The sequence below is a fragment of the Amblyomma mixtum genome, chromosome 5 (assembly GCF_055824585.1).
Source record: "Amblyomma mixtum isolate Tamu chromosome 5, ASM5582458v1, whole genome shotgun sequence".
NCBI classification, from domain to species: Eukaryota; Metazoa; Arthropoda; class Arachnida; order Ixodida; family Ixodidae; genus Amblyomma; species Amblyomma mixtum.
The window spans coordinates 29,769,412-29,795,501 of NC_143016.1; the positions used below are offsets into that span (position 1 = coordinate 29,769,412).

A 26,090-nucleotide genomic window follows, 5' to 3' on the forward strand; every position below is an offset into this window, starting at 1 on the left:
GTGAACCAATATACGCGGCTATCGCAGACGGTGCCTGGGCACCGCTTACACATCCAACACACATGCATACCAGAGGGGACGGAGAACATCCCGGTGCTGTGGCGCCACATGCTCTTGGTCGCTCCGCTCCCGCGTAACATGGACATGGCTTCACATGAAGGCAGACGACAAGCGCGGGTTCGCACGCTTGAGAGGCAATATGGCTATAAAGAGGGCGTCTATTACGTGGACATCACAGGGCCGTCACCCGCGGGATTCTTCACGGCTGCCGTAGTCCACCGGGGAATGAATGTCGATGGGCTATCTTTTCGGGCCCCAAATTCAACACAAGCGGAGGAAGTCGCAATAGCTCTCGCTGCCGCCGATCCAAAATCGAAAACGGTTATCACAGACTCTCGCCGGGCCTGTGAACATTATCTTGCAGGCGAAATATCACCTCTTGCCTCGCAAATTCTAAGACGCGCTCTCGCCGATCCAACTCGCACAAAAGTGATCTGGGCTCCTGGCCACCAGGGTCTACGAGGCAATGAGGCCGCTGATGCGGCCGCCCGAGCGCTCACACACCGGGCTCCTCATCCTAGCTCTCATGGCTCAGAAGCTCATAAACCGCTTCTGCGGTTCCGCGAAATCCTAATTTATTATTGCGACAGCCACCGTCTCTACCCGGCACCTGCCAAGGGGTTGAGTAAGGCGGAGGAGCGAACTCTGCGGCGCCTGCAGACAGGAACCCTTCTCTGTACTGCAATCGTAAAACACTTCGATCCGAACACAGATGGGCGCTGCCCGCACTGTGGAGAGATCTGCGATATCTTTCACATGGTGTGGGCATGTACTCAGAATCCTCACCTTCCCCCCACCCCCACCCGAGAGGCATGGGAGACTGCCCTCCTCAACTGCTCCACACTGGAGTCCCAAAGGGCTCTGGTCAAGCGGGCGCGAGACGAGGCCTCGTCATGCGGTGTCCCGGACTAAGGATACCGACCATGCAGCAGGGTTTTTTTTTTTTTTAACCCTCAAGCTCTCTTTGATTAAAGTTTTTCACCACCACCACCAAGAACATGTGGTCTACGGTATCCGGGTGCTCATGGTTTAGGAGAGTAAAAACTTTTATTGACATACAAGGAGGGTGGGTCCCCGAAGGGTCTCACCCAGTCCAGAGCCAGTCCTCCCGAGAGGGGTCAGGAACGCTGAATTCTGTTGACATGCCCACACCATGTGATAAATCTCTGCCACCTCAGCTCAGTGTTTGCACCGTGCATTCAATTTAGGGTCGAAATGCTTTGCTACCGCTGGGGAGAGCAGTGTGCTGGTTGGAGGCGGCGCTGAGTGCGCTCTTCCGCTTTAGATAATCCGAAGCGACGACGACGGCTGTAACAGATGTCCCAGTACCCCCCGCACCCCCCCCTCCCCCCGGCTCCACCCCCCCTCCCACTCCTCACGTAGCGAGCGTGTGTTAGCGGCTGAGCCAGCACGGGGCGTCAAGGCATAATATGCATCATGTAACGAATGAAAAATAATAAAATATTATTAGCGAGCCATATAAAATTAGCCAAAGTAAAGCGAAGTGCAGCAAATGTAAAACAGTCATTAGAGAGTCATAAAGCCAGCCAAGGTAAAACAAAATTAACTGACTCAACTTTCAGGTAGTGGAATGCGGCTATAAGCATCCGGGAAAATCATCATCCTTGGAGCGCATTCTGCTTAAGCAGCCTATCGCGTCAGACCATTTGAGCGTCTGTCAATTGTTTTCACCATCTGTTATTCAGTGCCTCCTCCCCCATCTTTACTGATTCTCTAAAGAAACCCGGTGCACTAAGACATTCTGAAAATATACTCTCACACGATACTTTTATTTAGCTGTGCATCAAGTGTTCACACCTTAAGTTTGGCGCATGATAGCCTTAGATGCTTATGCGCCACTAAACCCAACACAACACACATCAACTGTTCACAACCTAGATGTTGAGGAGAGAACGCTTCAATTTTAAGCAGTTTTGATCGTAAAGAACAGATGCTGGGTAGAGAGAAACAGAATAAGTTTTATTCAAAGTTACAAAGAGGCTACAAGTGAGCTCCGAAAACTGGAAAGAAGAGAGAGAGAATAAAACACTCATGCATATCGTCGCGCACGGACAGTTCGCCTTTTTGTCTTATGAAAATAAATTGGTTTTCAAAAAGGGAAAGGCGCAGTACCTCTATCAATCTCGGTGGACACTTCAACCGCACAAAAGAAAGGGAGGAAGGCGGGGGAAAAGAAAGAGGGGAGAAGGAGTGCCGTAGTGGAGGGATAATTTCAATCTTTATCTGTTAACGTGTACTGACATCGCGCAGCACACGGGCGCGTTTGCGTTTCGCCTCCATCGAAACGCCTCCACTGAAATGTGGCCGCCGTGGTTGTCTTCGAACCCGGGAACTCCAGCTCAGTACCCGAGCCCCTTAACCACTGAGCCAATGCGGCGGGTGCTATGAAAGAAGAGCTGAAAGAGAGAGTGCAAGAAGAAAGAGGGAAAGTGTAATTCCATAGTGGAGGGCACCGAAATATTTTTGACCAACCGTGTGCCTTTTACATGCACTGACATCGTACAACACAGGACGTCTTTTGTGTTTCGCCTCCACCTAAGCGCGGCCGGAGTGGCCAGGATCTCATCGCGTGTCCTCGCTAGCGCTCAAACGCCATAGCCACTGAACCAATGCGATGGTTCGTTCGAAACCTGCACTCAAGACTATACACAAAGAAGAGAGAGAGACAAAGAGCAACTGAAAAGTCACTGAGACTTGCCAGAACTCTCCGCGTAGGCTACCCTGCACTGGGGAAAGAGAAGAAAGGCGCAAAACAAAGAGCAACGTTACAACTTGCAGCGCACGCATGAAGAGAGAGGTCAGCGCTTTGACGATGTGCGCTTACGTCCGTATTATGCGCTTGTTCTACGCTGAATACCTTCGCTTACGTGTGCACTGCGACTAGCATACATGTAGTGCACCCACCACGCACGGCACGCTCATGTTAAGCAGCGTGTCTCGCCGGAGAACTCCTTGACGAACCAGGCGACCAGGGCGTTCCAGATTTGTTCTTTGCTTTTTTCCTTTGATTTTCTTCGGCTCTCGAACTTGCTATTGGTTGGCTGCTTTCTTTCCTTGGGCTGCTTGACGTATGGAATCAGAATGGATTGACTGTCGATTACGTACACGAACCTGGAACGAGAGTGGTGCAATAAAAATTTATTCCTTTCTACAGGTGCGTGGATTTATACACAAACTGCAACCAAGACGCTGGTGGGGAGTTTTCTTCCTCGTCAGTTAACAAGACGACTAGACTGTTTGTCACGCATGCAACGAAAACGAGCAACAGACCGGTATACTTTCCCGTTCATGCGTCATACATGGTCTTAGGACACGTCGGAGAACAGTGCTGTGCGTTCAGATCGCGCCTTCAACGTTTATTGGGAGCGGACCAGGAATGCGTGCTACGTGTATACGCTGTTCATTAACGCGGATTTAGATTAAACTCTGGAGTGCAGAGACGTAGAGATTATGGGGAAGGGGGGAGGACATTTTTCTCCATACATTTCTTGAACTTTCATCGTCGAGGAGGAGGAGGAGGTAGAAGAGGAAAGGCAGGGAGGTTAACCGGAAGATTAATCGGTTTGCTACCCTACACGGGGGGAAAGGGGTGAGGGGATAAAAAAAAAGAAAGAGAAAAGAGAGAGCAGAAAATTGAAGTCACTATGAAAATTCAGTGTTCATTGAAGTTGCGGCCTATCGTGCAGGCCAGAAGTTCGCAAGAAGCAGGGCAGTGCCTTGGAAAATGTCCCGCTTACAATGGGACCTCATAGCTCCCCGCCTCTTCTCAACATTTAATTCTGCTTCTAGCGGCTCACTAGTGAAAGAGGTGAAGCTGAAGTGAGGCTCAACAAATGACGAGGGAATTTAAGCGTTTTACGCAAACAGCGAAATTAAGAGAGGAGCTCATTACCGGCGCATCAAATTACATTTAAGGAATGCCAGGCGCCGAAGAGATCAACTTTCGTCCCAATGCTCACACGCTGTTCTAAAACAGCAAGTCTTAGCCACACTGTGCTACAGCCCCATGGGCGCCAGCCGTGAGCCACTGATGACGGCTCGGTTCGTTAAATGTTGTCAAGAGGCCGCCGAGAGACTCTGACAACGTGCTCCCCTTTTCGTCAAAAGGCAGTCATTGGCAAAACCCATCGTGGTCATTAATTTGCGTGGTGGCAGTTATCTATCGATTTTGTTTTGTTCCCACTCTATCAGTCGGCGTTGTCGCAGTAGCCCAGCTGGTCACGTGACCAGCTGTGATCTCATGACGAGCGCCGTGATATCCGAGCAAGCGTTTCCTGGGACAACAGCTGTGGCAGATAAATGGATTATTATAAATTCGTTTCATGCAGGATTCACAAAACGCATTAGAAGCATAACGTTCCAGACGCTTTTATTATTTCTCAGCTGCGACACCTGTGCAACTTCCTATTCCTACGACATGCACGCTCTGGGCGATATGGGTGGTTTCTCTAAACATCAAAACCAGAAAAGAAAAGACGCCTGCCTCGCTTTCAGCATAGAGGACAAGACGAGAATGGGTCGCTGATATGGTGAGTGAGGAGGACTATACTACACAATTGCAGTGTCATTGCGCACAAAGCAAGACAACAAGGAAGTGACCGTCAGTCTCATCAAAAGCCACTTATTGATTTTAGCATCTAAAACAGTGGAAGGAACCACTGTGCATGCAGTAGTAATGTAACGATGAATCTGAAAGAGTGCAGGGAAACTCACTGTTCATCAAAGCCGTCGACTTTTTCTTTGTACTCGGCATCCATGCTCATAACGATGTACTCGTAACCCTTCGTTATGTTGAAGGACTTGCAGTTTTCGCGACACTTGATCGTGCGTGTCTTGTTGATCAAGTCGCCCTCGTTGCCTGCATCGACGAGAAGAGTAGATTTGAGCACTCATGACAATGCATCCTATCCGACGTTAATTAGCAGGTCATATCTGAACGCTTTCAACGTGTATGCCAAACGAACGCAAGGATGCGGCTGCCTTGGACGTAGTTACCAAACGGCAGTTCAGTACCTGAACAGCCTTTTATGATTGTGAACGAACACAGCGCAAATATACGGGACCGTGGAACAGACACACTCGCGCGCTGACTGCCAAACGATTACATTTATCGCATAAGTGCATAAATACATGTGAAGAAGCTTGCGCAGAAGCAAAGATAGAAATAGAAAGCAACGTCACCAAATGCAAAGGCTCCTCATTCGAAAATCAAGATACACCACCTCTCGGCGGGACAACAAAACTGAAGGTGTGTTAAACATGATTCTCCCTTGGACGCGATAACAGGCTTCAAAGATTTCTCTCGTCGAGATCTTCAAGGTCACCAGGGCCCAACAGTGCCCAGTCGTCTAGAGCAGCCCGAGGGCCGTTCGCAGTCCTGCTCATCCCCGTTCCCCTTCACCCACCCTCACCTGATCCACTGAAGTGGGTCTGATAAGTTATTACCAACCAACCAACCAACCAACCAACCAACCAACCAACCCTCGTCCGAGAATCAGACTAATGCCTGAGGAAGGCGCACCGTTCATAAAGTTTGGGTTTCTGGGGGTTTAGCGTCCCAAAGTGAATCGGGCTACGAGGGACGCTGTAGTGAAGGGCTCCGGAAATTTCGATCACCTGGGGTTCTGGAAAACACCCATTGCAGTTTTATAATGGAATGCCAAGTTGCTAGGGGCAGCGGTATCCAGGAACGAAGCACGTTCGTTGAGGCGAACACTGATGCGTCGCCCCGTTTGTCTTACATATGAGGCCCGCCCGAAAACGGCACTTCGGGAACAATGTGAGTGCGGCAGGCAGCAAAACATGTTTCGGTCCTTTTGCGGCACCTCAACGCACGATGCACGTTTACGTGCTCGGGGCTACGTAAACGTTTTCATCCTTTCATGTCCGCACAATACCTATATAAGGTCTTCAAACGGAGTATTGCTGATCCCTAAAGAATGCCAATGCCAAGTCGTGCCAACACCAGGCGCAGGCATTTTTCCACGAACAGATAGAATGTTTGAAGCTTTATCGAGTCACTTTTGCCGAGTGTGATGAACTTCGTTGGCCATTAGATAGAACCAAGGCGTAAGCGAAACATGGCTGTAGTCCCCATACATTCACTTGGTGTGGAAGCGTGTCGCTCGCAGCGTGGGTACAAGTCTTGTTTGCTGCTACATACAAGCTAGAGGGTAGAAGGTGAACTTTTCAGGACCTCATGGTGTGGTGTGCCGGAAGAGGAATGAATCGTAGTTTGCTGCCTGCCGCGTGTTTGTTGTTTACGAAGTGCCGTTTTCGTGCGGAGACCCCTATGGTGGACAAACTGGGCAATGCATCAATGATCGCCTCAGAGAACATGCTTTGTCCCTCTTCACAATGTTACAGTGTTCGCAATGTGAAGTCACAAGTCGCCCAGCAGCGTACTGTGATGCAGCCTTTTATGAGAGTCTTCCATTTCTGCACTCAGGAGACTGAAGTTACGAAACTGCAGTTAAGCCTTAAAATTCTTAGCATTTCCAACGCCAGTCCTTAGCACTTTGGTGACAGATGTCCGTAATGCGATGTCATTAAATCAGCCGCTGCTTTCGTCAGTAACTCATGCTTGATCTCTTCGACAGAACATAAGGTGAATGAGTAAGCGTGCGTGTATTAAAGAAATAGTTGCCATGCCAGCATTTCTTGTATTAATGACTCTATGTTTGCTCTGAGATCATTACAAAAAGCTGTGGTTAGTTGGCTAGTGCTACTGAAGCAACGAATGGGACTGGAGTATTGGGCGCTGACAGTGATGATTATTATAATTGATTGCTAGTGCCTTTGCAGCAGGTGGACGTCATGCTGGTGCCACAGCTGGTAAGAAAAAGAAACGGAAGACGCACAGAAATATCAGAAAGAGAAAACATATCGTGGCGCCTTCTATCGGGCATCACATGTGTCGCGCTCCTGCTATTCACTGCGTCTCAGGCCATTTAGTTTCCGCGTTCGTAGCTTTGTGGCCCTTAGACTTTTATTGCGAAAGCAATACAGCTTGCACTTTTCTGCCATCGATGGTCGTGGCGCCTCCTTACGCAGCGGCGCGTCACGTGACCGTGTGACGTCACTACAGGCCGAGAGACGGGGCCCCAGCTCGCGCCATCGATGGTGGAGGTACAGCATTACACGCCAGCTGCGCCGCTCCACCACGTGACCGGGTGACGTCATGACAGACCGAGAGCCGGGGCCCCAGCTCGCGCCATGGATGGTGGAGTTACAGCATTACACGCCGGCTGCGCCGCTGCCGAGAGAGGGCGCTCGCCAGAGCGGGATAAAACGAGGGGGGGGGGGGGGGGGTCTGCAGCTGCGCTCCTCTCAGTGCGCTATGTCGGATGATGTGTACAAGTCGAGGCCGGAACGATCTGCTGCGGCCAAGCGACGGCGCCGCGCTGATGAAACAGACGAAGAACGGGAAGAACGGCTAGCCAAACAACGTGCGTATGCAGCATCCTGGCGAGCACGCCGGTCAACATCGCTTGATGCGGGTGCATCTACAAGTCCAGGGCCAAGTTTAATGAGTGGTGTTAACGGTAGCGAAATTATGGAGATAGCCAGTTTGGAGACAAGTTTCATGGACGCTCTTAATGCCAAAGATACTTCAATGGGTGAAGAATCTATGAATAGTATGGAACGACACAATTTCAACATACCAATTGTATAAACAGAGCTCCAGCTCGTGCCGTCGGCGCAGAGCGGCGGTAGACACGGCGGATGCGGGCTGAAGAAACGGATGAAGTTGCTTTCGCAATTTCCGGGCTTAACCAAGCTGAGCCTCTGCCAATTTTTTTCTTGGCTGCAGACACCTCGGGGTGAACACGCTGCAGCAATTTAGTCCTCTGAGCTTTGTCTGCAAATTAACCTATGCAGCGAACAACATTCCCCAGCCGTCACCCAGTGCATATGTTGCTGCCATTGTGGACAACACTGAAGCTGCTACAACAGTAGTCAAAGGTAAGGAGGGGTCGCTTGGGTAATTTCAGTGGAAAGAATTTGAACATGGCAAGAGTGGAGCTTTGCGGGACGCCAAGTCATATCGATGCTGTACAATTCAAATGCTTGGCAGTCGGTACCGATTTGTGCCGACAGATAGGGCGCCGTTTGACTTTTTCATTGAACTATTATTTTAAAGTAGGTGAATGGGTTAGCTGGGGCGATACCAGGCATTGGACGACACAGTGCAATCTTTAAGTGCTTAAATTGTGAAGGCGTGCTTTAGCCAGCTGCTTCGACGCTGGCTGCTACTTATTAAACAGTTCAGCGCCGACTGCTTGCGCGGAATCTTGCTCCCTGAAATACTTCCTGCACAAACGACAGTGTGCAGTCGCTTTTTAGTACAGTAGCAACACTATCCACATTCTTGCAGAAACCCGATGCCTGAAGCCGATTTGACCTTTGCGAGAGCTGATGAGGGAGACAAGGAGGGGGAGCACAGCTGCGGATGGCGCCCGCACAGAGGCGGGCGCCATACGTGACGTCACAGGATGCTCCGCCGCAACTGCCGCGGTGGGTTAGAGGGAACATCAACTCGCTTCGCTCAAGTCTATATGTCTCAAGCCTGCTTGACCTGAATTGAAATAAACTAATATAAAATAATATATAGCTGCGAGTGTGCTTCGAAGCCGGGCGGCACGAACAGATCAGTTTTGCTGGTCACTGTATTAAACCACTACGCCATCATCGCCGCTCTTTTTTGCTTTTGTTATTTTACTCCGCTGGTGCTGTGATCATTTAGAGCGAAAAGCTCTACTACACCCATGCTGAGCCTGAAGGTCATCTGGCTCTTAGATTTGACCCCTAAGGGATCTGCCACGCTCGACAATGTCGAGCGTGGCAGGTGCCTCGATCTTCCTCTTCGACGCCATAGCTGCTCGCTTGACAGTCACGTGCGCCGCTGCGCTGGCTGCTGCTCGACCACTCCTCATAGCTGCTCGCTTGACATTCACGTGCGCCACTGCGCTGGCTGCTGCTCGACCACTCCTCATAGCTATTCGCTTGACATTCACGTGCGCCGCAGCGCTGGCTGCTGCTCGACCACTCCTCATAGCTGCTCGCTTGACATTCACGTGCGCCGCTGCGTTGGCTGCTGCTCGACCACTCCTCATAGCTGCTCGCTTGACAGTCACGTGCGCCGCTGCGCTGGCTGCTGCTCGACCACTCCTCATAGCTGCTCGCTTGACATTCACGTGCGCCACTGCGCTGGCTGCTGCTCGACCACTCCTCATAGCTGCTCGCTTGACATTCACGTGCGCCGCTGCGCTGGCTGCTCCTCGACCACTCCTCATAGCTGTTCGCTTGACATTCACGTGCGCCGCTGCGCTGGCTGCTGCTCGACCACTCCTCATAGCTGCTCACTTGACAGTAACGTGCGCCGCTGCGCTGGCTGCTGCTCGACCACTCCTCATAGCTGCTCGCTTGACATTCACGTGCACCGCTGCGCTGGCTGCTGCTCGACCACTCCTCATAGCTGCTCGCTTGACAGTCACGTGCGCCGCTGCGCTGGCTGCTGCTCGACCACTCCTCATAGCTGCTCGCTTGACATTCACGTGCGCCGCTGCGCTGGCTGCTGCTCGACCACTCCTCATAGCTGCTCGCTTGACAGTGTTGGGTCTGGGGCATCCCACCGCTGCCACCACTGTTGGGACTCTGGGGCATCCCACCGCTGTCGCCACTGTTGGGTCTGAGGCATCCCACTGTTGTCACCACTGTTGGGACTGGGAGTCCGAGCCAGGAAACAGTCGAAGCGACGGTGAGTCAAATGAACTTTGTGTACAGTATGTACAAGGGCTTTTACATGATACAAGGGCCAAGAGCACCACGGGCTAGCACAAAGAAGAAGCGCGGCCCCGGCGGCGAGCGTAGCTCCGGCGTGATGGCTCTTCTGCTGCCCGTCTGCTGCTCGGGTTCAGCGCGGCTCCGTTTTTATAGCCGCTGGTAACCGTTACGGCAGCCAGCCGTTCAAATCCTCCAATCACTGGCCACCGTTCAAATTAGACCAATGGTCGAGAGCCGGCGAGCGTCGGAGGAATTCGCACCGACGGAGAGGAGGAGAAGAGGAAGGGTCCGTGTCGGCGCCGCGTCGGCGGGATGAGTCACGCTGCATGTCGCGACTTGTCCGAGAAAGTCTGGGCCTGCTTTGAGCGTCGGCGAGCGCGCAGCGCTTGTTTCCAGGGAGGCCAGCCAGCGAAATGGGAGCTCCGGCAATACAGCACCACCGCCGCCAGACAATGCGCCACGAAGACGAGCTACTTCCGCGTGGCTCGGATGCGGGGCGCGCTCGTACGCCAGGCTCCTCCAAGTTGTCGTCCGGTGTTCAGCCGCAGGTAGCTCCAGGCTCCTTTCCGAGAACGGGTCCCGCTCGTCAGGACAGGATCACTGCTCCGCAGCTTTGTCGCCCAGGTGACTGGATCAGCTTCGCTCGGTCCTTCGGAAGAGCTTGCTTCACAGCATCGGTCGTTGATCGTTCTGCAGGTTGCAAAGAACCGACCGACAACAGGCAACACCCAACACGAGCAAGTGCCCTCTGTCACCCGTCAATACACCAGACTTAAAGGTCAAAAAACTCCGCTAGCAATAGTTCTGTCCCCTTTTCGTTCCCTCTTCTACAAGAGACACATGTGGGATACAAGAACTCCAAAGTAATTAACTCAAACAAAGTGTCAAACACATGCCACACACAGAATAAAATGAATGCAAAGTAAATTCGCTCTCTTGAGATCACTCGGCCAGAAGAACAGTCAGCTGAGGCCACAAATGAGGATATCAATTTTTTCCCCGATCTACGAGCGAACTTAACAGCGGTTCGCGAAGAGACAAAATGTAGGTCACGAGGAGGCGAAGCCAGACTTGCTTAGAACACACGGCTTAGTGCGTCTACGTTCGCGTTTTCCTCGCTTCTAACGGACGGTAAACGACACCCGCTACAGCGGAAACTAGTGACTCTGCCTCTTTCGCTGTGCTGCGCTTTTCTCTCTCTCTCTCTCTCTACTACCGTGGTAGCTAACGTCTCTGCCTCTTTCGCGGTAGGCGCGCTTTTCTTTCTCTCTCTACTACCGCGGTAGCTAATGTCTCTGCCTCTTTCGCGGTATACGCGCTTTTCTTTCTCTCTCTACTTGTCTTTCCAGTTTCTACGGGAGCTACAGTACGAGAGCGATTCGCTTTCATAGACTGGCAACTTGTCCCTTTCTTTGCGCTTCGCGCGCCAGTCGCGACGTCCCATAGCGAGTGCGCAACGCTTCCGATGGGACCGTTCTTTCTTTCTCTCTTTTCGTGGGGGCAAGTCAGACCTTGCACGAGTCTTGACTTTCTCGCGCATCCGTTTGCCTTTCCGCTCGGTGTGTAGTTCGCCTCTACACGGCCATTTGATTTTACGCCTACTAAGTGGCGTCATTTCGAATCGCGGCTTTCTATCGCGATAACTGTGCTTGGCTGAGCGCTTAGACGGTTTCTTCTTGGCAATTTTCTTGCCCCTGTCACTGCGGCCTCGTACAATCTTTCGCTCTTTGAGCCGTACACGCGTTTTCCTTGCGCGCGCGCGCCGCTTTCTGTGGGAGCGCGGTTTCTCCCGTGACTGCAGCGGAAAGCGAGAGCCCGCATGAGAGCACGTGCCTTTGCGCGTCTCGCTCTCTCTGTGCTGGCGGCAAGATTCACACTTGTCCCGCTCCTTAATTTTTCGCCTCCCGGGCAGCGCTCTCCTGAATCTCGGTTTGGTGCCTTGGTGCACTTTTCTGCGCGAATGTTTGCACGATTTCTTTTTGCAGTTTATTCTACTGCCCAGACCTATGTGCCCCGACACACTTATGCGCTTCGCTTTGCGCGATAGTAATGCCTTGCACATTTCTTTAGCTCTGGTTCTGACGCTAGTTTCAGGGCTGACAACGTGACTGACTTTACTGAAGTCATTTTGCCGGCGACGCTGGCGCTTCCGATGGTGGAAACCCGTTTTCGCGCGTTTGCCCTTTCTCTCTTTTCGGCGGCGCCTGTCTTTCTGATGCCTGCCTTTCATCTTTCGGCGGCACCACTCTTTCTTTTGCCTGCCTTCCATCGTCTTTCGGTGACAGCTCTTGAGCTTGCCTTTACTGTCCTTTCGGCGGCAGCACTGCTTGTCTATCACCTTGTGGTGGTAGCTCTCTTTTCGGAACTGGCTGTTACCTTCCTTCCGGTTGCAGCTTTCTTTCTTGTGCTTGCCTTTCATTTTCTCCTGAGAAAGCACATGCTGCTTTCGTCGCCTAGGTTCCTGTTCTCTGACAATGTCACTATGATTCTCAGCCGATTCACGTGCGCTACCTAAATCAGACCTGTCCTTGGCGCCTTTACTAGCGTCCTCCAAACTGAGTTCTTCCTCGTCAGCCTCTACGAGTGCACATTCGTCCTCATCTTTCTCGGACGGAATGACGTCTACCGCCCCTATGTCGTCTGGAACGTTCTGTTCTCCACTGTCGTCCAGCCCCTTAGTTTCTTCAGGCGCAGACGAACCAGTGTTTTCTACTGACTTTACTGCTGACACGCAGCTCTCGTCATGCTCCTGACGCGTTTCAGCCAATTTCGGTTGAGGGTCGGCTCTGCACTCAGTCGCGGTGTTCCCGCTACTGCAGCTGCTTTCTGGAATGTCGCAAAGCTCAGAGCAGTGCGAAAGCACGGGACTCGTTTTGCATTCCTCGCCAGAGACACTAACGCACAACTCAGCGTCCGCAAACTCTCCATGCGCCTGCTTCCGTTGATCGGAAGTGTCGGGTTTCTGCATTTCTGCCGAACGCGCTGCACAACACGGTGTGCCGACCTCATTTACTTCGCTTGCGTCGGCGCAGGCGTTTTCATTAATGCCCAGACGGACGTCCTCTCTGCCCTGCTCTGCAACTTCTCCTGCTTTTGACTCGCTAGGAGATCCGCTTTCCGGTAACTCCGCCACAATTTCAAAGGGCGAGACCTCTGTAACTGCATCGTCCGATGCTGTGACTACCTTATCCGATGGTATAGAGGCTTTCTCAGTAGGCGAATGCGGGGCAATTCCCACTGTTACAGCAGCAGTTACATCTGCCACGTACGGACTACGTTCCTCTGTGCCGCACTGGCAGCTCTGCTCTACAGCTACGCACTCTACCTCTGTGTCACGATCTTCCGACTCTTCAGCATTTTCGAGCCATTCTAAAATGTCGGCTTTAAACTGGTAGGGAAAATCGTTAAACGATGGGGTGCTATTCTCTCGCAGGTACCTTTGGCGAAGGTCTAGCGGTGACACGTTATATCTCGTCAGTAAGAAGCTTTTAAGCTCATCGTAGTCCGCCAAACCGCCGTCCAACAGGCGCTTGACAACGTCATACGCTTCGCTGGAAAGCAGGGCCACCAACTTCTGTGCCCAACCATTCCGCTCAACGCGCTTTCTCTCGCAGGCGCGCTCGAACTCCGCCAAATATTTCGCCATATCTTCGGCGATCACGAAGGGCTGCGGCCTGTCTCTCAGCTGCTGACCGTTAGTCTCATGCAGAGCGGACAATGTTTTATATCTCTCGAAATCGATCTCGTGCGCTTCAAGCTCCAGCTCCATCAGTTTCTTAGCGAGAGCACACCGTTTTTCTGTCTCTTCGCGCTCACGGCGTCTTTTGGCCTCCTCGCTCTCACAGCGTTCTTTGATCTCATCCCAAGCCTCATTGGCTTCCTCAGCCGTTACTTCCTCTTTTCGCATGATCTCAAGAATCGCATGCTTTCGTTTCGCGGGGCCCAAATCAATGCCCAACTTTTCACAAATTTCGATGAGTTCCTTCACTTTGAAGTTCTCCATCGCTCACAATAGCCTCTTGTAGTTTGCCCTTTTCTTAGAATTCCCTTGCCGTTCACTACTATAGCGCTACTAGTATGACACGCGCAAGTAATTCTTTCCAAAACGCCTCGTTTACTCCCTCTGCACCAGCTTTCGTTTCAAAGCGCTCCGACTTGGCTCGAAACAGCAAAGCTCTCTCCAGTGCAACACACAGCCCTACTCTAAACTACAATCACGTGTGCTAGAGCAGTCTGGCGAATTGAGAGGAAAACATCAGGCACTCACCGCGCCGAGGTAGCTGACGCCGGTCGATCCCGCAGCTGCCATCCACTGTTGGGTCTGGGGCATCCCACCGCTGCCACCACTGTTGGGACTCTGGGGCATCCCACCGCTGTCGCCACTGTTGAGTCTGAGGCATCCCACTGTTGTCACCACTGTTGGGACTGGGAGTCCGAGCCAGGAAACGGTCGAGGCGACGGTGAGTCAAATGAACTTTATGTACAGTATGTACAAGGGCTTTTACATAATACAAGGGCCAAGAGCACCACGGGCTAGCACAAAGAAGAAGCGCGGCACCGGCGGCGAGCGTAGCTCCGGCGTGATGGCTTTTCTGCTGCCCGTCTGCTGCTCGGGTTCAGCGCGGCTCCGTTTTTATAGCCGCTGGTAACGGTTACGGCAGCCAGCCGTTCAAATCCTCCAATCACTGGCCACCGTTCAAATTAGACCAATGGTCGAGAGCCGGCGAGCGTCGGAGGAATTCGCACCGACGGAGAGGAGGAGAGTGAGTCACGCTGCATGTCGCGACTTGTCCGAGAAAGTCTGGGCCTGCTTTGAGCGTCGGCGAGCGCGCAGCGCTTGTTTCCAGGGGGGCCAGCCAGCGAAATGGGAGCTCCGGCACTACAACAGTCACGTGCGCCGCTGCGCTGGCTGCTGCTCGACCACTCCTCATAGCTGCTCGCTTGACATTCACGTGCGCCACTGCGCTGGCTGCTGCCCGACCACTCCTCATAGCTGCTCGCTTGACATTCACGTGCGCCGCTGCGCTGGCTGCTGCTCGACCACTCCTCATAGCTATTCGCTTGACATACACGTGCGCTGCAGCGCTGGCTGCTGCTCGACCACTCCTTATAGCTGATCGCTTGACATTCACGTGCGCCGCTGCGCTGGCTGCTGCTCGACCACTCCTCATAGCTGCTCGCTTGACAGTCACGTGCGCCGCTGCGCTGGCTGCTGCTCGACCACTCCTCATAGCTGCTCGCTTGACATTCACGTGCGCCGCTGCGCTGGCTGCTGCTCGACCACTCCTCATAGCTGCTCGCTTGATATTCACGTGCGCGGCTGCGCTGGCTGCTGCTCGACCACTCCTCATAGCTGCTCGCCTGACAGTCACGTGCGCCGCTGCGCTGGCTGCTGCTCGACCACTCCTCATAGCTGCTCGCTTGACATTCACGTGCGCCACTGCGCTGGCTGCTGCTCGACCACTCCTCATAGCTGCTCGCTTGACATTCACGTGCGCCGCTGCGCTGGCTGCTGCTCGACCACTCCTCATAGCTGTTCGCTTGACATTCACGTGCGCCGCTGCGCTGGCTGCTGCTCGACCACTCCTCATAGCTGCTCGCTTGACAGTAACGTGCGCCGCTGCGCTGGCTGCTGCTCGACCACTCCTCATACCTGCTCGCTTGACATTCACGTGCACCGCTGCGCTGGCTGCTGCTCGACCACTCCTCATAGCTGGTCGTTTGACATTCACGTGCGCCGCTGCGCTGGCTGCTGCTCGGAGGCTCCTCATAGCTGCTCGCTTGACAGTCACGTGCGCCGCTGCGCTGGCTGCTGCTCGACCACTCCTCATAGCTGCTCGCTTGACATTCACGTGCGCCGCTGCGCTGGCTGCTGCTCGACCACTCCTCATAGCTGCTCGCTTGACATTCACGTGCGCCGCTGCGCTGGCTGCTGCTCGGAGGCTCCTCATAGCTGCTCGCTTGACATTCACGTGCGCCGCTGCGCTGGCTGCTGCTCGACCACTCCTCATAGCTGCTCGCTTGACATTCACGTGCGCCGCTGCGCTGGCTGCTGCTCGACCACTCCTCATTGCTGCTCGCTTGACATTCACGTGCGCCGCTGCGCTGGCTGCCGCTCGACCACTCCTCATAGCTGCTCGCTTTGCATTCACGTGCGCCGCTGCGCTGGCTGCTGCTCGACCGCTCCTCATAGCTGCTGGCTTGACAGTCACGTGCGCCGCTGCGCTGGCTGCTGCTCGGAGGCTCCTCATAGCTGCTTGCTTGACATTCACGTGCGCCGCTGCGCTGGCTGCTGCTCGACCACTCCTCATAGCTGCTCGCTTGACATTCACGTGCGTCGCTACGCTGGCTGCTGCTCGACCACTCCTCATAGCTGCTCGCTTGACATTCACGTGCGCCGCTGCGCTGGCTGCTGCTCGACCACTCCTCATAGCTGCTCGCTTGACATTCACGTGCGCCGCTGCGCTGGCTGCTGCTCGACCACTCCTCATAGCTGCTCGCTTGACATTCACGTGCGCCGCTGCGCTGGCTGCTGCTCGACCACTCCTCATAGCTGCTCGCTTGACATTCACGTGCACCGCTGCGCTGGCTGCTGCTCGACCACTCCTCATAGCTGCTCGCTTGACAGTCACGTGCGCCGCTGCGCTGGCTGCTGCTCGACCACTCCTCATAGCTGCTCGCTTGACATTCACGTGCGCCGCTGCGCTGGCTGCTGCTCGACCACTCCTCATAGCTGCTCGCTTGACAGTCACGTGCGCCGCTGCGCTGGCTGCTGCTCGACCACTCCTCATAGCTGCTCGCTTGACATTCACGTGCGCCGCTGCGCTGGCTGCTGGCTGCTGCTCGACCACTCCTCATAGCTGCTCGCTTGACATTCACGTGCGCCGCTGTGCTGGCTGCTGCTCGACCGTTCCTCATAGCTGCTCGCTTGACAGTCACGTGCGCCGCTGTGCTGGCTGCTGCTCGACCGCTCCTCATCGCCAATTGTGGCATGTGATCAAGATGAACCAAAGCTAAACAGTGTCAAACCATGCTTAACAGAGCTTTAGCTGTGTATATCCTGGCTCAGCTGGGTTGAACCACAGCCACATTTTTTATCCTGAACGGGAAATAAAAAAAATACACCATCACCGCAGCCGAACATCCCGTGCCCTAAATTGCCAGTGTCTCGCGCTGTGCTTTGGATATCGTCGTATTTATCTCGGGCCCATCTGTGCTTAATGGATCCGAACACTGAAACCGCAGAGAAAACAGACGTTGTAAAGCACCAAATCCAAATTTGGCGTAACCATGCTAAATCATGCGTACTTCTTTTTTTGTCTATTCTTAGCGTAAATAACCATCCTTCTCGGAGCTTCCCAACTTTTGGATCGCAATCGGAGCTGGCACCGAGCTCCGTCCCGTATGGCTGGCTGGCACTGAGGCATTAGTAAACCACTGTTGCGGACAAACTTAGTCTAAGAACGTTTGTCACAAAATGCAGAAATGCTGCTACCACGGCGAGACATAATCAAAATGTCAACATATGAACTCACTTGCGAGCAAAAATAAACTGCGCTCAACCTGTGTCCTTTGAAATGCAGAAATTCTTTCGTATATCCTTTGTTCATGCAACGAGAGGAGTCACTTGATCCCACCTACGGTGCAAGATCAACATAGCATAGTGGGCGAGTTGGTATTGCATCTTTAAGGAACGAAACAGCGCAACTAAAACGAAGGACCAGAAAAAGGAGCAGGACCAGAAGCACGTGTTCGTGTCTCTCTTTTTCTGGTCCTTCGTTTTAGTTGCGCTGTTTCGTTCCTTAAAGGGACTATGAAATAAATTAATTGAGATTACGTAAAGATAGGCAATCCATCACTCGTCACCCCAGCGCAAGAATTTTTGAGCTAGCATCAATAACAACGAAGTTATAGGCGATTAAAAATCACGCTCCTCCTCTCCCCCTTCAACTCGTACGCGCGGGGCACCATAAAAAAAAATAAAGAAAACAGCTCCGGGACTGGGCACCGCCCATGAAGACGTTATTCGCTGACGTTCGGTTTACGGCTTCCGGTTGTCCCACTCCCGAGGAGCAGCGTGCGTCGGCAGCGTCTCTCCGGTGTCTGCGCTTTCTTGGCTCCCGAACTCGCGACAGAAAGAGGCGGCAGAGGTCAATTGAAAACATATGCGCGAAGGCAATGCCCTGGATCGCGCTTGCCCGAGGGGGGCGCGCGGCGGCTCGAGCAGACGATTTTCACCGCTACCGGAAGTGTGCCCGTGACGTCGTAGCTGCCGCGGCTAGAGCGAATGATAGCGTGTGGTTGCCTGCCGACGTCATTGGACTAGTGACATCTGTTTTCCCGATTTTGGTTCCAAAATGGCTCCCTACGAAGACACCAAACGGCCCGCGAATTTTAAAAAACACGATTTTTAAAAATTCATAATAAATTGCCGGCTCAGTTCCGAAGAGTCATACTTGGTGTCAATGCTTCTCAGCATCACTTCTAACATTTACAAGCGGCTTTTAATTCTTTGCATGGTCCCTTTAAAGGCGCAAGATCGACGCTAGCAGCGTTTGTTTCAGCGATGGAGCTCGCGCCCAATAAAACCTGAACCGATTCACTAAACTTCACTAAAGCGTTCACTAAACTTTTGAAATGCACAGAGGGCACTGTGTCCCAATGATGAAATAAATGTCTTAAAAACTGCGGACATTGGAAAGGTGACTGCCGGAGCGCCCGAATGCGTTTCGCTATTCATAAGGCGCTAAGTGGAATTTTGATGACAGTCGTAAGGATGCCGTACAAGTACATGTATCAAGTCTCGTGCTCACCTGGCTTTAGCACCTTCTTTATATGTAAAGGCACATAGATAAATCCACCCTTGTGTTCTTTGGCTTGCGCCTCAGCAAGCCACACTGCAAAGAACAACAAATGAACATACACGTCAGCTTATAATTGCACTGAACAGTTCGCGCCAGCACTTAAGCGTAGTGAAAAGCACGATCGAATACCCGAAGAAATCAGGCAGACTCGATTGGTGACCCTCATCCACTATTTCAGGCAACGTAGGAAAGAGTAAATCAGGCGCATGCACATAGTGTGTGCCGCGGCGGTCGCGTTTCGATAGAGACGAAACACAAAAGACGCCCTTATACAGTGCGAGGCACGTCATAGAACCTAAGGTGGTCAAAATTAATCCAGAGCCCTCCACTACGACGCCTCTCATAACGCACAATGTGGCTTTAGACGTAAAAAAACAAGAGTCATGGCACAATCGAGGCCGCGACTGGGACTAAACCCTCAAACTCATGAACAGCAGCCGAACTCCACAGCCACTCAGTCACCGTGCACGGTATACTGTGAAGTGTGCATCAGGCGTAGTATCAAGCGCTATCCGCACATGGAAACAAAGTCACGCGATCAATGCGATTGATGCGGCGGGATATGCGTAAACGTTAGTGTTCCCCACTACGGTGGTCGGTGGCGTGACCGAGCCCATCGATCAGTGTGTGACATACCGTACCCGTTCTGCACTCTCCCCATCTCTCGACTCTGACTGGCGAACGTGGTTTCCCTCTCGCCACACGTCGCATCCCACCCACTCACCTTCTCCCCTCGTTCCCTGTTCATATCGCCCTTTCCCCCTGTGGCCATTTCATTGGTCTTACTTTTCAAAGCCCTTTCTAACATATATCCACCTTGCCTACCCGCATGAGACGCGGGAGTCCTCCTCTATTGGACTCATCGGCTAACTGTCCACCTTGCCTCCTCTCCTCGAGGCTTCACACTCTGCCGCCAACGTCGGACACTTTTTGCGCCACAAAATCGGAATGTGTCAATCATTTACACGCGGCACCCAAGCCAAGCGAAAGTTTCCTACGAAGCCTGAAAGCTAAACTTTACCTCATTATTCATCTAAAACTGAAAGTAAGCAAAGCCACTAAGACCTACCGAACTTGGCGCGTTCGCAGGCGAAATCTATCAAATACTCCCGAGACTTCGCTTCATTGACAGGGTTGCCAAATTCGTTTTTTGTAAATATGTCAGAAACGTTCACTGGTGGGCAGCCTCCTGCAATGAAGAATGTGGCGATTAATGGCAACGTGCATATGGAAACACAACGTTAATAACTCCAGAGTGCACACTAAGAGCAGCCTTTGCAACCAAAGAAAGTGCAGAAAAACATTGACTATTTCTCCGCAGAGGGAATACACCCAAGTGGGCATTTTTGGATGGATATAACTCGAAAAAGTGGTAGAAAAGACAGCATGTCACACGCGGGAGCTGAACCCACGACTACTGTCCCACGACCTACGCAGGATATGTACAGTGATCTACCGGGGCTTCAGTGGCGGCTGTCGCCCCTTCTACAGTTAATAAGTATAGCCCAACTTTGAGAGCGCTCACCAGCGCTATACCTAACCGAAGTGTGAATGTGGTTACTCCCTTTAAAAAGCGAGTGCCGAGTGGGACTTGGCCGAAGATGGAAAGATGCAGCTGTGCGAGAGCCCTTTTTTGCAACCTATGGCGCGAAAAATGGTATAACCGAGATCCCTAATATTATATGAGCAGGCAAAAATATCGGTGATGATAGGATTCTCGGAATGTGCCTCCTAGAGCCGGAAGCATATGAAAGTAAGGAAAGGTTAGGGGAATAACAGCATTTTTAACAAAACTTCGTGCTGGGCTAGTTGGTGGGACATAGTTGAAACTTGGTTCAGCGCAAAAGACGAACACAAAGAAAGGAAACGCTCCGTGTGTGTCGTTTCCTTTCTTTGTGTTCGTCTTTTGAGCTGAACCATGTTTCAACAACAGCATTTTTGTTTGTTTTTTTTCTAAAAGAAGAAACACTTCAGTGATACGTTTACATACCTGATAATTTTACAAAGTAAAAGGGAAGAAAACATGCCGTCAGTGGAAGGCGAACCGGCGTCCACTGGATGTCGCGTGCGGTGCACTGCCCACCCTATTTTCTTACGCTTTCATTGCTTCAATAACATGTAGCCTATGCTGAATGCATCCTAACTAGCCCCTAATCTCCCCTATTACTGCCTTCTCGTAGAACAGCGAGTACCCCTATGGCATCTTTTCTGCTGCATTTTTTCTGTAGCTTTCGATGCGCACAATGCGTCCTTGACAGTTCAGACAGCTCTGTATGTTTAACACGATATCTCGTGCTTAAAGCATTCTCAGTATTCAACGACATTGCAGCTACGCTGAAACAGCGTTTACACGCTGTCATCCATTCTTTTATCCATGATGTAAGGAAACTGACTGGCACTCCTTGAACTGACCTGTGGATAAGCGCTATAGATAACGACAAAGCATATTTTCGCCTTACCTTCCAAGCATTGGCGTACATCCTCTTGTCCCGGAGTGGAAGAGTCGGGGTGTATTTTGAGCAGCGGGCTTGTATTGTCCGGTGAATAAAATTTGGTGCACTGTATAGCTAGGAGCAAAAATTGGTGGAAAAACTGAATTTCAGAGTGAAGGGCTGTTACACTACACTACGGTTAATTCGCATAGTCTGGATAGTAAGAACAGTAACGAAAGAAAAGGAAATAAAATAAAAACTTTGGGAATGTTGACAGGTGTCACGACGGCTAAGTCTCTACGTTACCTATGAGCAGGTATTTTGCTTGAAGTTCTTCCCAACTAGAAATGCGACTGCATCGTCCACGCCTGTCAGCGCCGTAAATATCCATGGCAGTAAAATATACCAAGAAGACCACATGCTTGTGACCTTAAATTGAGGCGTCTCGTTTACGAGTGCCGAACAAAATACAAAGCACCTACAGCGCGAATCACATTACTTAACACATTCTTTGAACGTCTTGATGGTAAAAAAGCATGGGTGCCTGTTTTAATTGATTTATAGCTATTTTAAATGGCAGATAGATTGCACTGGACTGTGGGGTTTTAACGTCCTTATGCTACTCAGGCTGTGAGGGACGCCGCAGTGGAGGGATTAATTTAGATTACCTTGGGTTCTTTAACGTGCACTGACATCGCACCACCATCGAAATACGGCCACCGCTGCCGGGATCGAGCCAGCCACCTTTTGATTAGTAGCCGAACGACAAAGCCACTGTTCTACCGCGGCGAGGAGATGGTAGTTAGGTTCAATAATCAGTATACGCCATAGCCGTTATTTTCCGGAATTGAGGCGACTCGCTCTAAACCTATCTACCGTTTAAAGTAGCTATCAATTGAACAAAATAAGTTTCGGGCTTTTTCCTATCACGAGGTTAAAGTAATGTACACTACAATGTGATCCCCGCAGTGATTGCTTGATACCTTGTTAGGCCCGAATCAGTGTACGAACACTTTAGAAGCGCGAATTGGCAGGCTAGTTGGTTCTTTCGTATTTTCAGGGAACAGCGCAGGGACAAGACACAAGGAACATTCAAAGAGACACACGGACACTGACTATCAATTGATTTGTATTTAGAAGTACAGAGAATATATAGCGAAGAGAAAAAGGTCGGCACGACGATAAGAGGGTTGCTCGGTCACCAGAATTCAGTAAATAGTCACGTCGGTGAGTAAAACGTGCTTGCGAAAAAAGTGGCAGTGAAAAACGACAAAGGGGAGGGGGGGGGGGGGGGGGGTGTACATGAAAAATGGAACAAGTGCCCAAAAGAGGATAAGATCTATTAAAATGGAAGCTGCAAGGTGTAGAGGGCCTTCAAAACATTAAAAGGGTGGAGTTATAGAGGCTTAAAAGAGGCCAAAAGCGTTAAAACCGGATTGCTGCAAGGTGTATGTGGCCTTCATGTGAAAAAACATTAAAAGCGGCCCAAAAACAAGGGTTGAACGATAAAAACACAACTACACCTTTTTAATGTTTTCAAGGCCCTCTACACCTTCCAGCTTTCCGTTTTTATAGATCTGAGCCGCTTTTGAGCACTTGTTTCATTCTCCATTAGTGTTTATCAGTTGTTTGTCTGACGGGCCATTACCCCCCCCCCCCCCTTTTATATCGCCTGTCACTTCCACTTCTTTCGAAAACAGGTTTTACTCACCGACGCGACTTTTCGCTGAATTCCGGTGACCAAGCAACCCTCTTATCGAAGTGCTGCCCTTTTTCTCTTCGCTATAGATTCTCTTTACTTTGAAATACAAACCAGTTGATACTCAGCGCCCGTGTGTATCTTCGAATGTTCCTGGTGTCTCGTCCCTGCGCTGTTCTTTAACTGTGCGATTACGGTTATTAGGTTTCGCTGCTGCTGAGATGACTAGAATTGCGAGCCAGTCGAGTTGTCTTAAGACAGCTCATTTCTTGAGCTTTTTCGTGCATATATACACAGAGAGCTAATAAACATATTGCACAGTAGCTTATTTCTTCTTTGCTTAGTCTTTCTGCACTATGAAACTACCAGTTAGGAATTTGAGGGTGAATAAAGTCTTTTATTCACAGACTGTCAGTTTTGATTCAACCAACCGCGCTGGCGTCATGGCCTGAGCACCGTCAAAATAGCTGCGCTTTTCGCTGACAGCCATTCAAGCATCTCACCGGGATCGTAGTAGGCGTACGCCTTCACAGAGGCTGATTGCAACATGGCGACGCCAAATTCCTGCTTTAAGCGGAAGCCGATGCACACGTCGTCGTCTTCCGGGATAGTCGGCAGGTAGAAGACAACCTTCCGAGAGCTATCTTCAAAGCGGTCCACAAGCCTGTCTGTAACCAACTGAAAAGCCGCACAGAATTCAGTGACACGCATGACAATATCAAATGTGTCGTCTATAACGCTGTATACCAGATATCAGTAAATAAATGAGGAAAAACAACGCACAGTGAAATTAATTTACGAACCTGTGGTGTTGGAGCGATATTTCTGATAGAACCTGCACGCCAGTGTTCGACGCTGACATCAGGATCGTATTTTCTGCTCGTGCGTATACCGGAGCGGCTATCAACCACGTGCAACCCACAAGCCCAAAGTGCCCGGATGCAAGAAGCCGGGCCGAGGATCACGTGGTGTTTGCCACCAGCTATATAAACTGTTCCACTCCCAGGCAACCTCGCATTCAGCGGCAGAGCAATTCCTTGTCTAACCTCGCTTCTCCCTTGGCAGGTGAGTTTAATTCGTCAAATACTTGCATTGAGATATATTACACCTTTGCCGCTGACTGCAACAATGTCTGATCCTTGTTCTGCATGCACTAAAGCCCTGGACGGGAAATGCATGACTTGTTCTCGTTGTGAGGGTGGTTACCGCTTTTGAAAGAACTGCCCTACTGTCATGGAAAGCGCATTCTCAAAGATGTGTACTGCTAAGTGAGAAACTTGGATCTGTCCACCATGCAAATCCACCGCAAGGAACCAGTTCGGCCCAGACCGGAGCATAGTTTCTTTTCGGGAGGAGTTCTTTGCTGCTGATAACAAGCTTGATCATCTCACGAGTACGGTTGAGGCACTCGCGACTAAGGTGGAAGAACTCCTTGAGTTTAAGACAGCGGGTGAAAGAATGGCACAAACTGTCAGTGAAATACAAACCTCAAATGAGTTCCTTTCTGATAAGTATGACTCCGTTATGTCTACCCTGCAAGCGAACGAAACCGAGCTTGCTCAGCTACAGGCGCGTGTAGAGTCGCTTTCTGAAACTGTAGTTGCTCACGCTGAGCTACTAGAAAAATCCAGGCGCACAGTTAACGATTTAGAACAGTACATCAGGAGATGCAACTTTGAAAGCCATGGCCTCAAACCAGCCCCAATGAGAAGTTGATTTCTTTCATGTGTGATTTAGCTCAGCAGCTCGAGTTTCAAGACTAATGCAAATGCGATCTCTGCAATACGTCGTCTGCTAAGTGGGCAAAATTCGACCCCCCCCCTCTCCTCCCATCCTTGTGCAGATGCGTGATGTGGCATCTAAAAAACAATGGCTTGTTCTCTGGTAAAAGCTTCGTGATTTGCCAACGGATGATCCGCATCCTCGACTATTCTTCAATGAAAATTTAACACGGACTAACAGGAAACTGTTTCGACTGACTCGAATCAAAAGAAAAGCAATTCAAATTCGTCTGGACACGTAACGGTAAAGTCCTGGCCAAGAAGTCAGAGGGTGATAAGACTGTCATCCGTACTGAGCAGACTTCAGACCTTAATAAGATCTGCTGAGTATGGGAGATCTCGTATTCTTTGCTTGTACAACATTTTCTCAGGTCGAAAACTTTTTTCACGAATGGTAGAGAAAATATTTTTTGCGCAACCCACGTTAACATCCGAAGTATCCGAAAACAGTGGGATGAATTCACGGCATTAATATCATCATCTCGTTCTAGATTTGACGTATTCATACTGACAGAGGTTAATACCACAGCTGAAACTTTTGTACGGGAATCTTTACGTGGTTACCGAGAAATTTCATATACCTGAAATGCTAAAAAAAAGGGGGAGGGGGGTGGATTGGTGACACAGTATTTGTAAAAGACAGTTGGACTGTTACACAACTGAATCATGTCTTCCATCAGGCAGAAGTGATAACATTACGCCTGAGCACGCCAGTTCTTTCGTCGATACTTTTTGCCGTATACCGGCCACCTTGCTTCAATGGAGGATATATCTGCGGAATAGGTGATATTAGCATTGACACCTTTTTGTCCTTCTGTGACTCTTGTCGTAAATTATCTCGACCTTTTATCAAAATGGGGTCTGCAACTAACAATCCAAAAAGCGATACGAGAAGAATTTCTGTCTAGACAACTGGTTGCCTCGTGCATCGACCACATAAGAGCTCAGAACCTAGCCCTTCAGTCTGCTATTGTGGAAGCAAAGCAACCACTACTTCTGTTGTATCTTAGCCTGCGAATAAGACCCTCCAAAGGTAGATTCTAGAAAAAAAGAAATACGTATATCGGTGATCCTAAAATCTTCTACAAATTGGTTTCGGGTTATGATTGGAGTCTCCTCAGAAAAGTGCCTCCGACTGACATTTATGATAAGCTCATTGGACTTATACATGGGCACTACACGGATCTTAACATTGGCTCCAAGCCTTCTTATTTGTTATTTTTATCAATTTCTTGGGGTTCCTCGTGCAGCAGCGTTCAGGCGACTGAAACTGCCAACAAAGGTGCCAACAAAGTCGGTATTCCTACAAGTAAGCCAACTTATCACTTAGTTCTACGGCGTTATCCATGTGACTAGGAACCGTCAACTGACATACGTCCCTGTGTTGAGGGAATGTTTTAACAGTGGCAGCAGCCTTAAGTGATTTCTAGTTTGTTCAGTTTTTCAA

General features: G+C 50.9%; 1 protein-coding gene across 1 annotated transcript in view; it reads right to left on the reverse strand.

The window, feature by feature from the left end:
* Positions 1-2,019: 2,019 nt before the first annotated feature.
* LOC149341637 (A.superbus venom factor 1-like) overlaps positions 2,020-26,090 on the reverse strand; it is a 123,241-nt gene continuing 99,170 nt past the window's right edge. Inside the window, exons 35-40 of the mRNA XM_089543760.1 lie at positions 23,366-23,540; positions 21,191-21,298; positions 19,801-19,920; positions 18,681-18,764; positions 4,795-4,939; positions 2,020-3,192 (exon numbers count right to left, since the gene is read on the reverse strand). Of these exons, the coding sequence (XP_089399886.1) occupies positions 3,000-3,192; positions 4,795-4,939; positions 18,681-18,764; positions 19,801-19,920; positions 21,191-21,298; positions 23,366-23,540 (825 nt within the window). The 3' untranslated portion in view covers positions 2,020-2,999. The remainder of the gene's footprint in view (positions 3,193-4,794; positions 4,940-18,680; positions 18,765-19,800; positions 19,921-21,190; positions 21,299-23,365; positions 23,541-26,090) is intronic.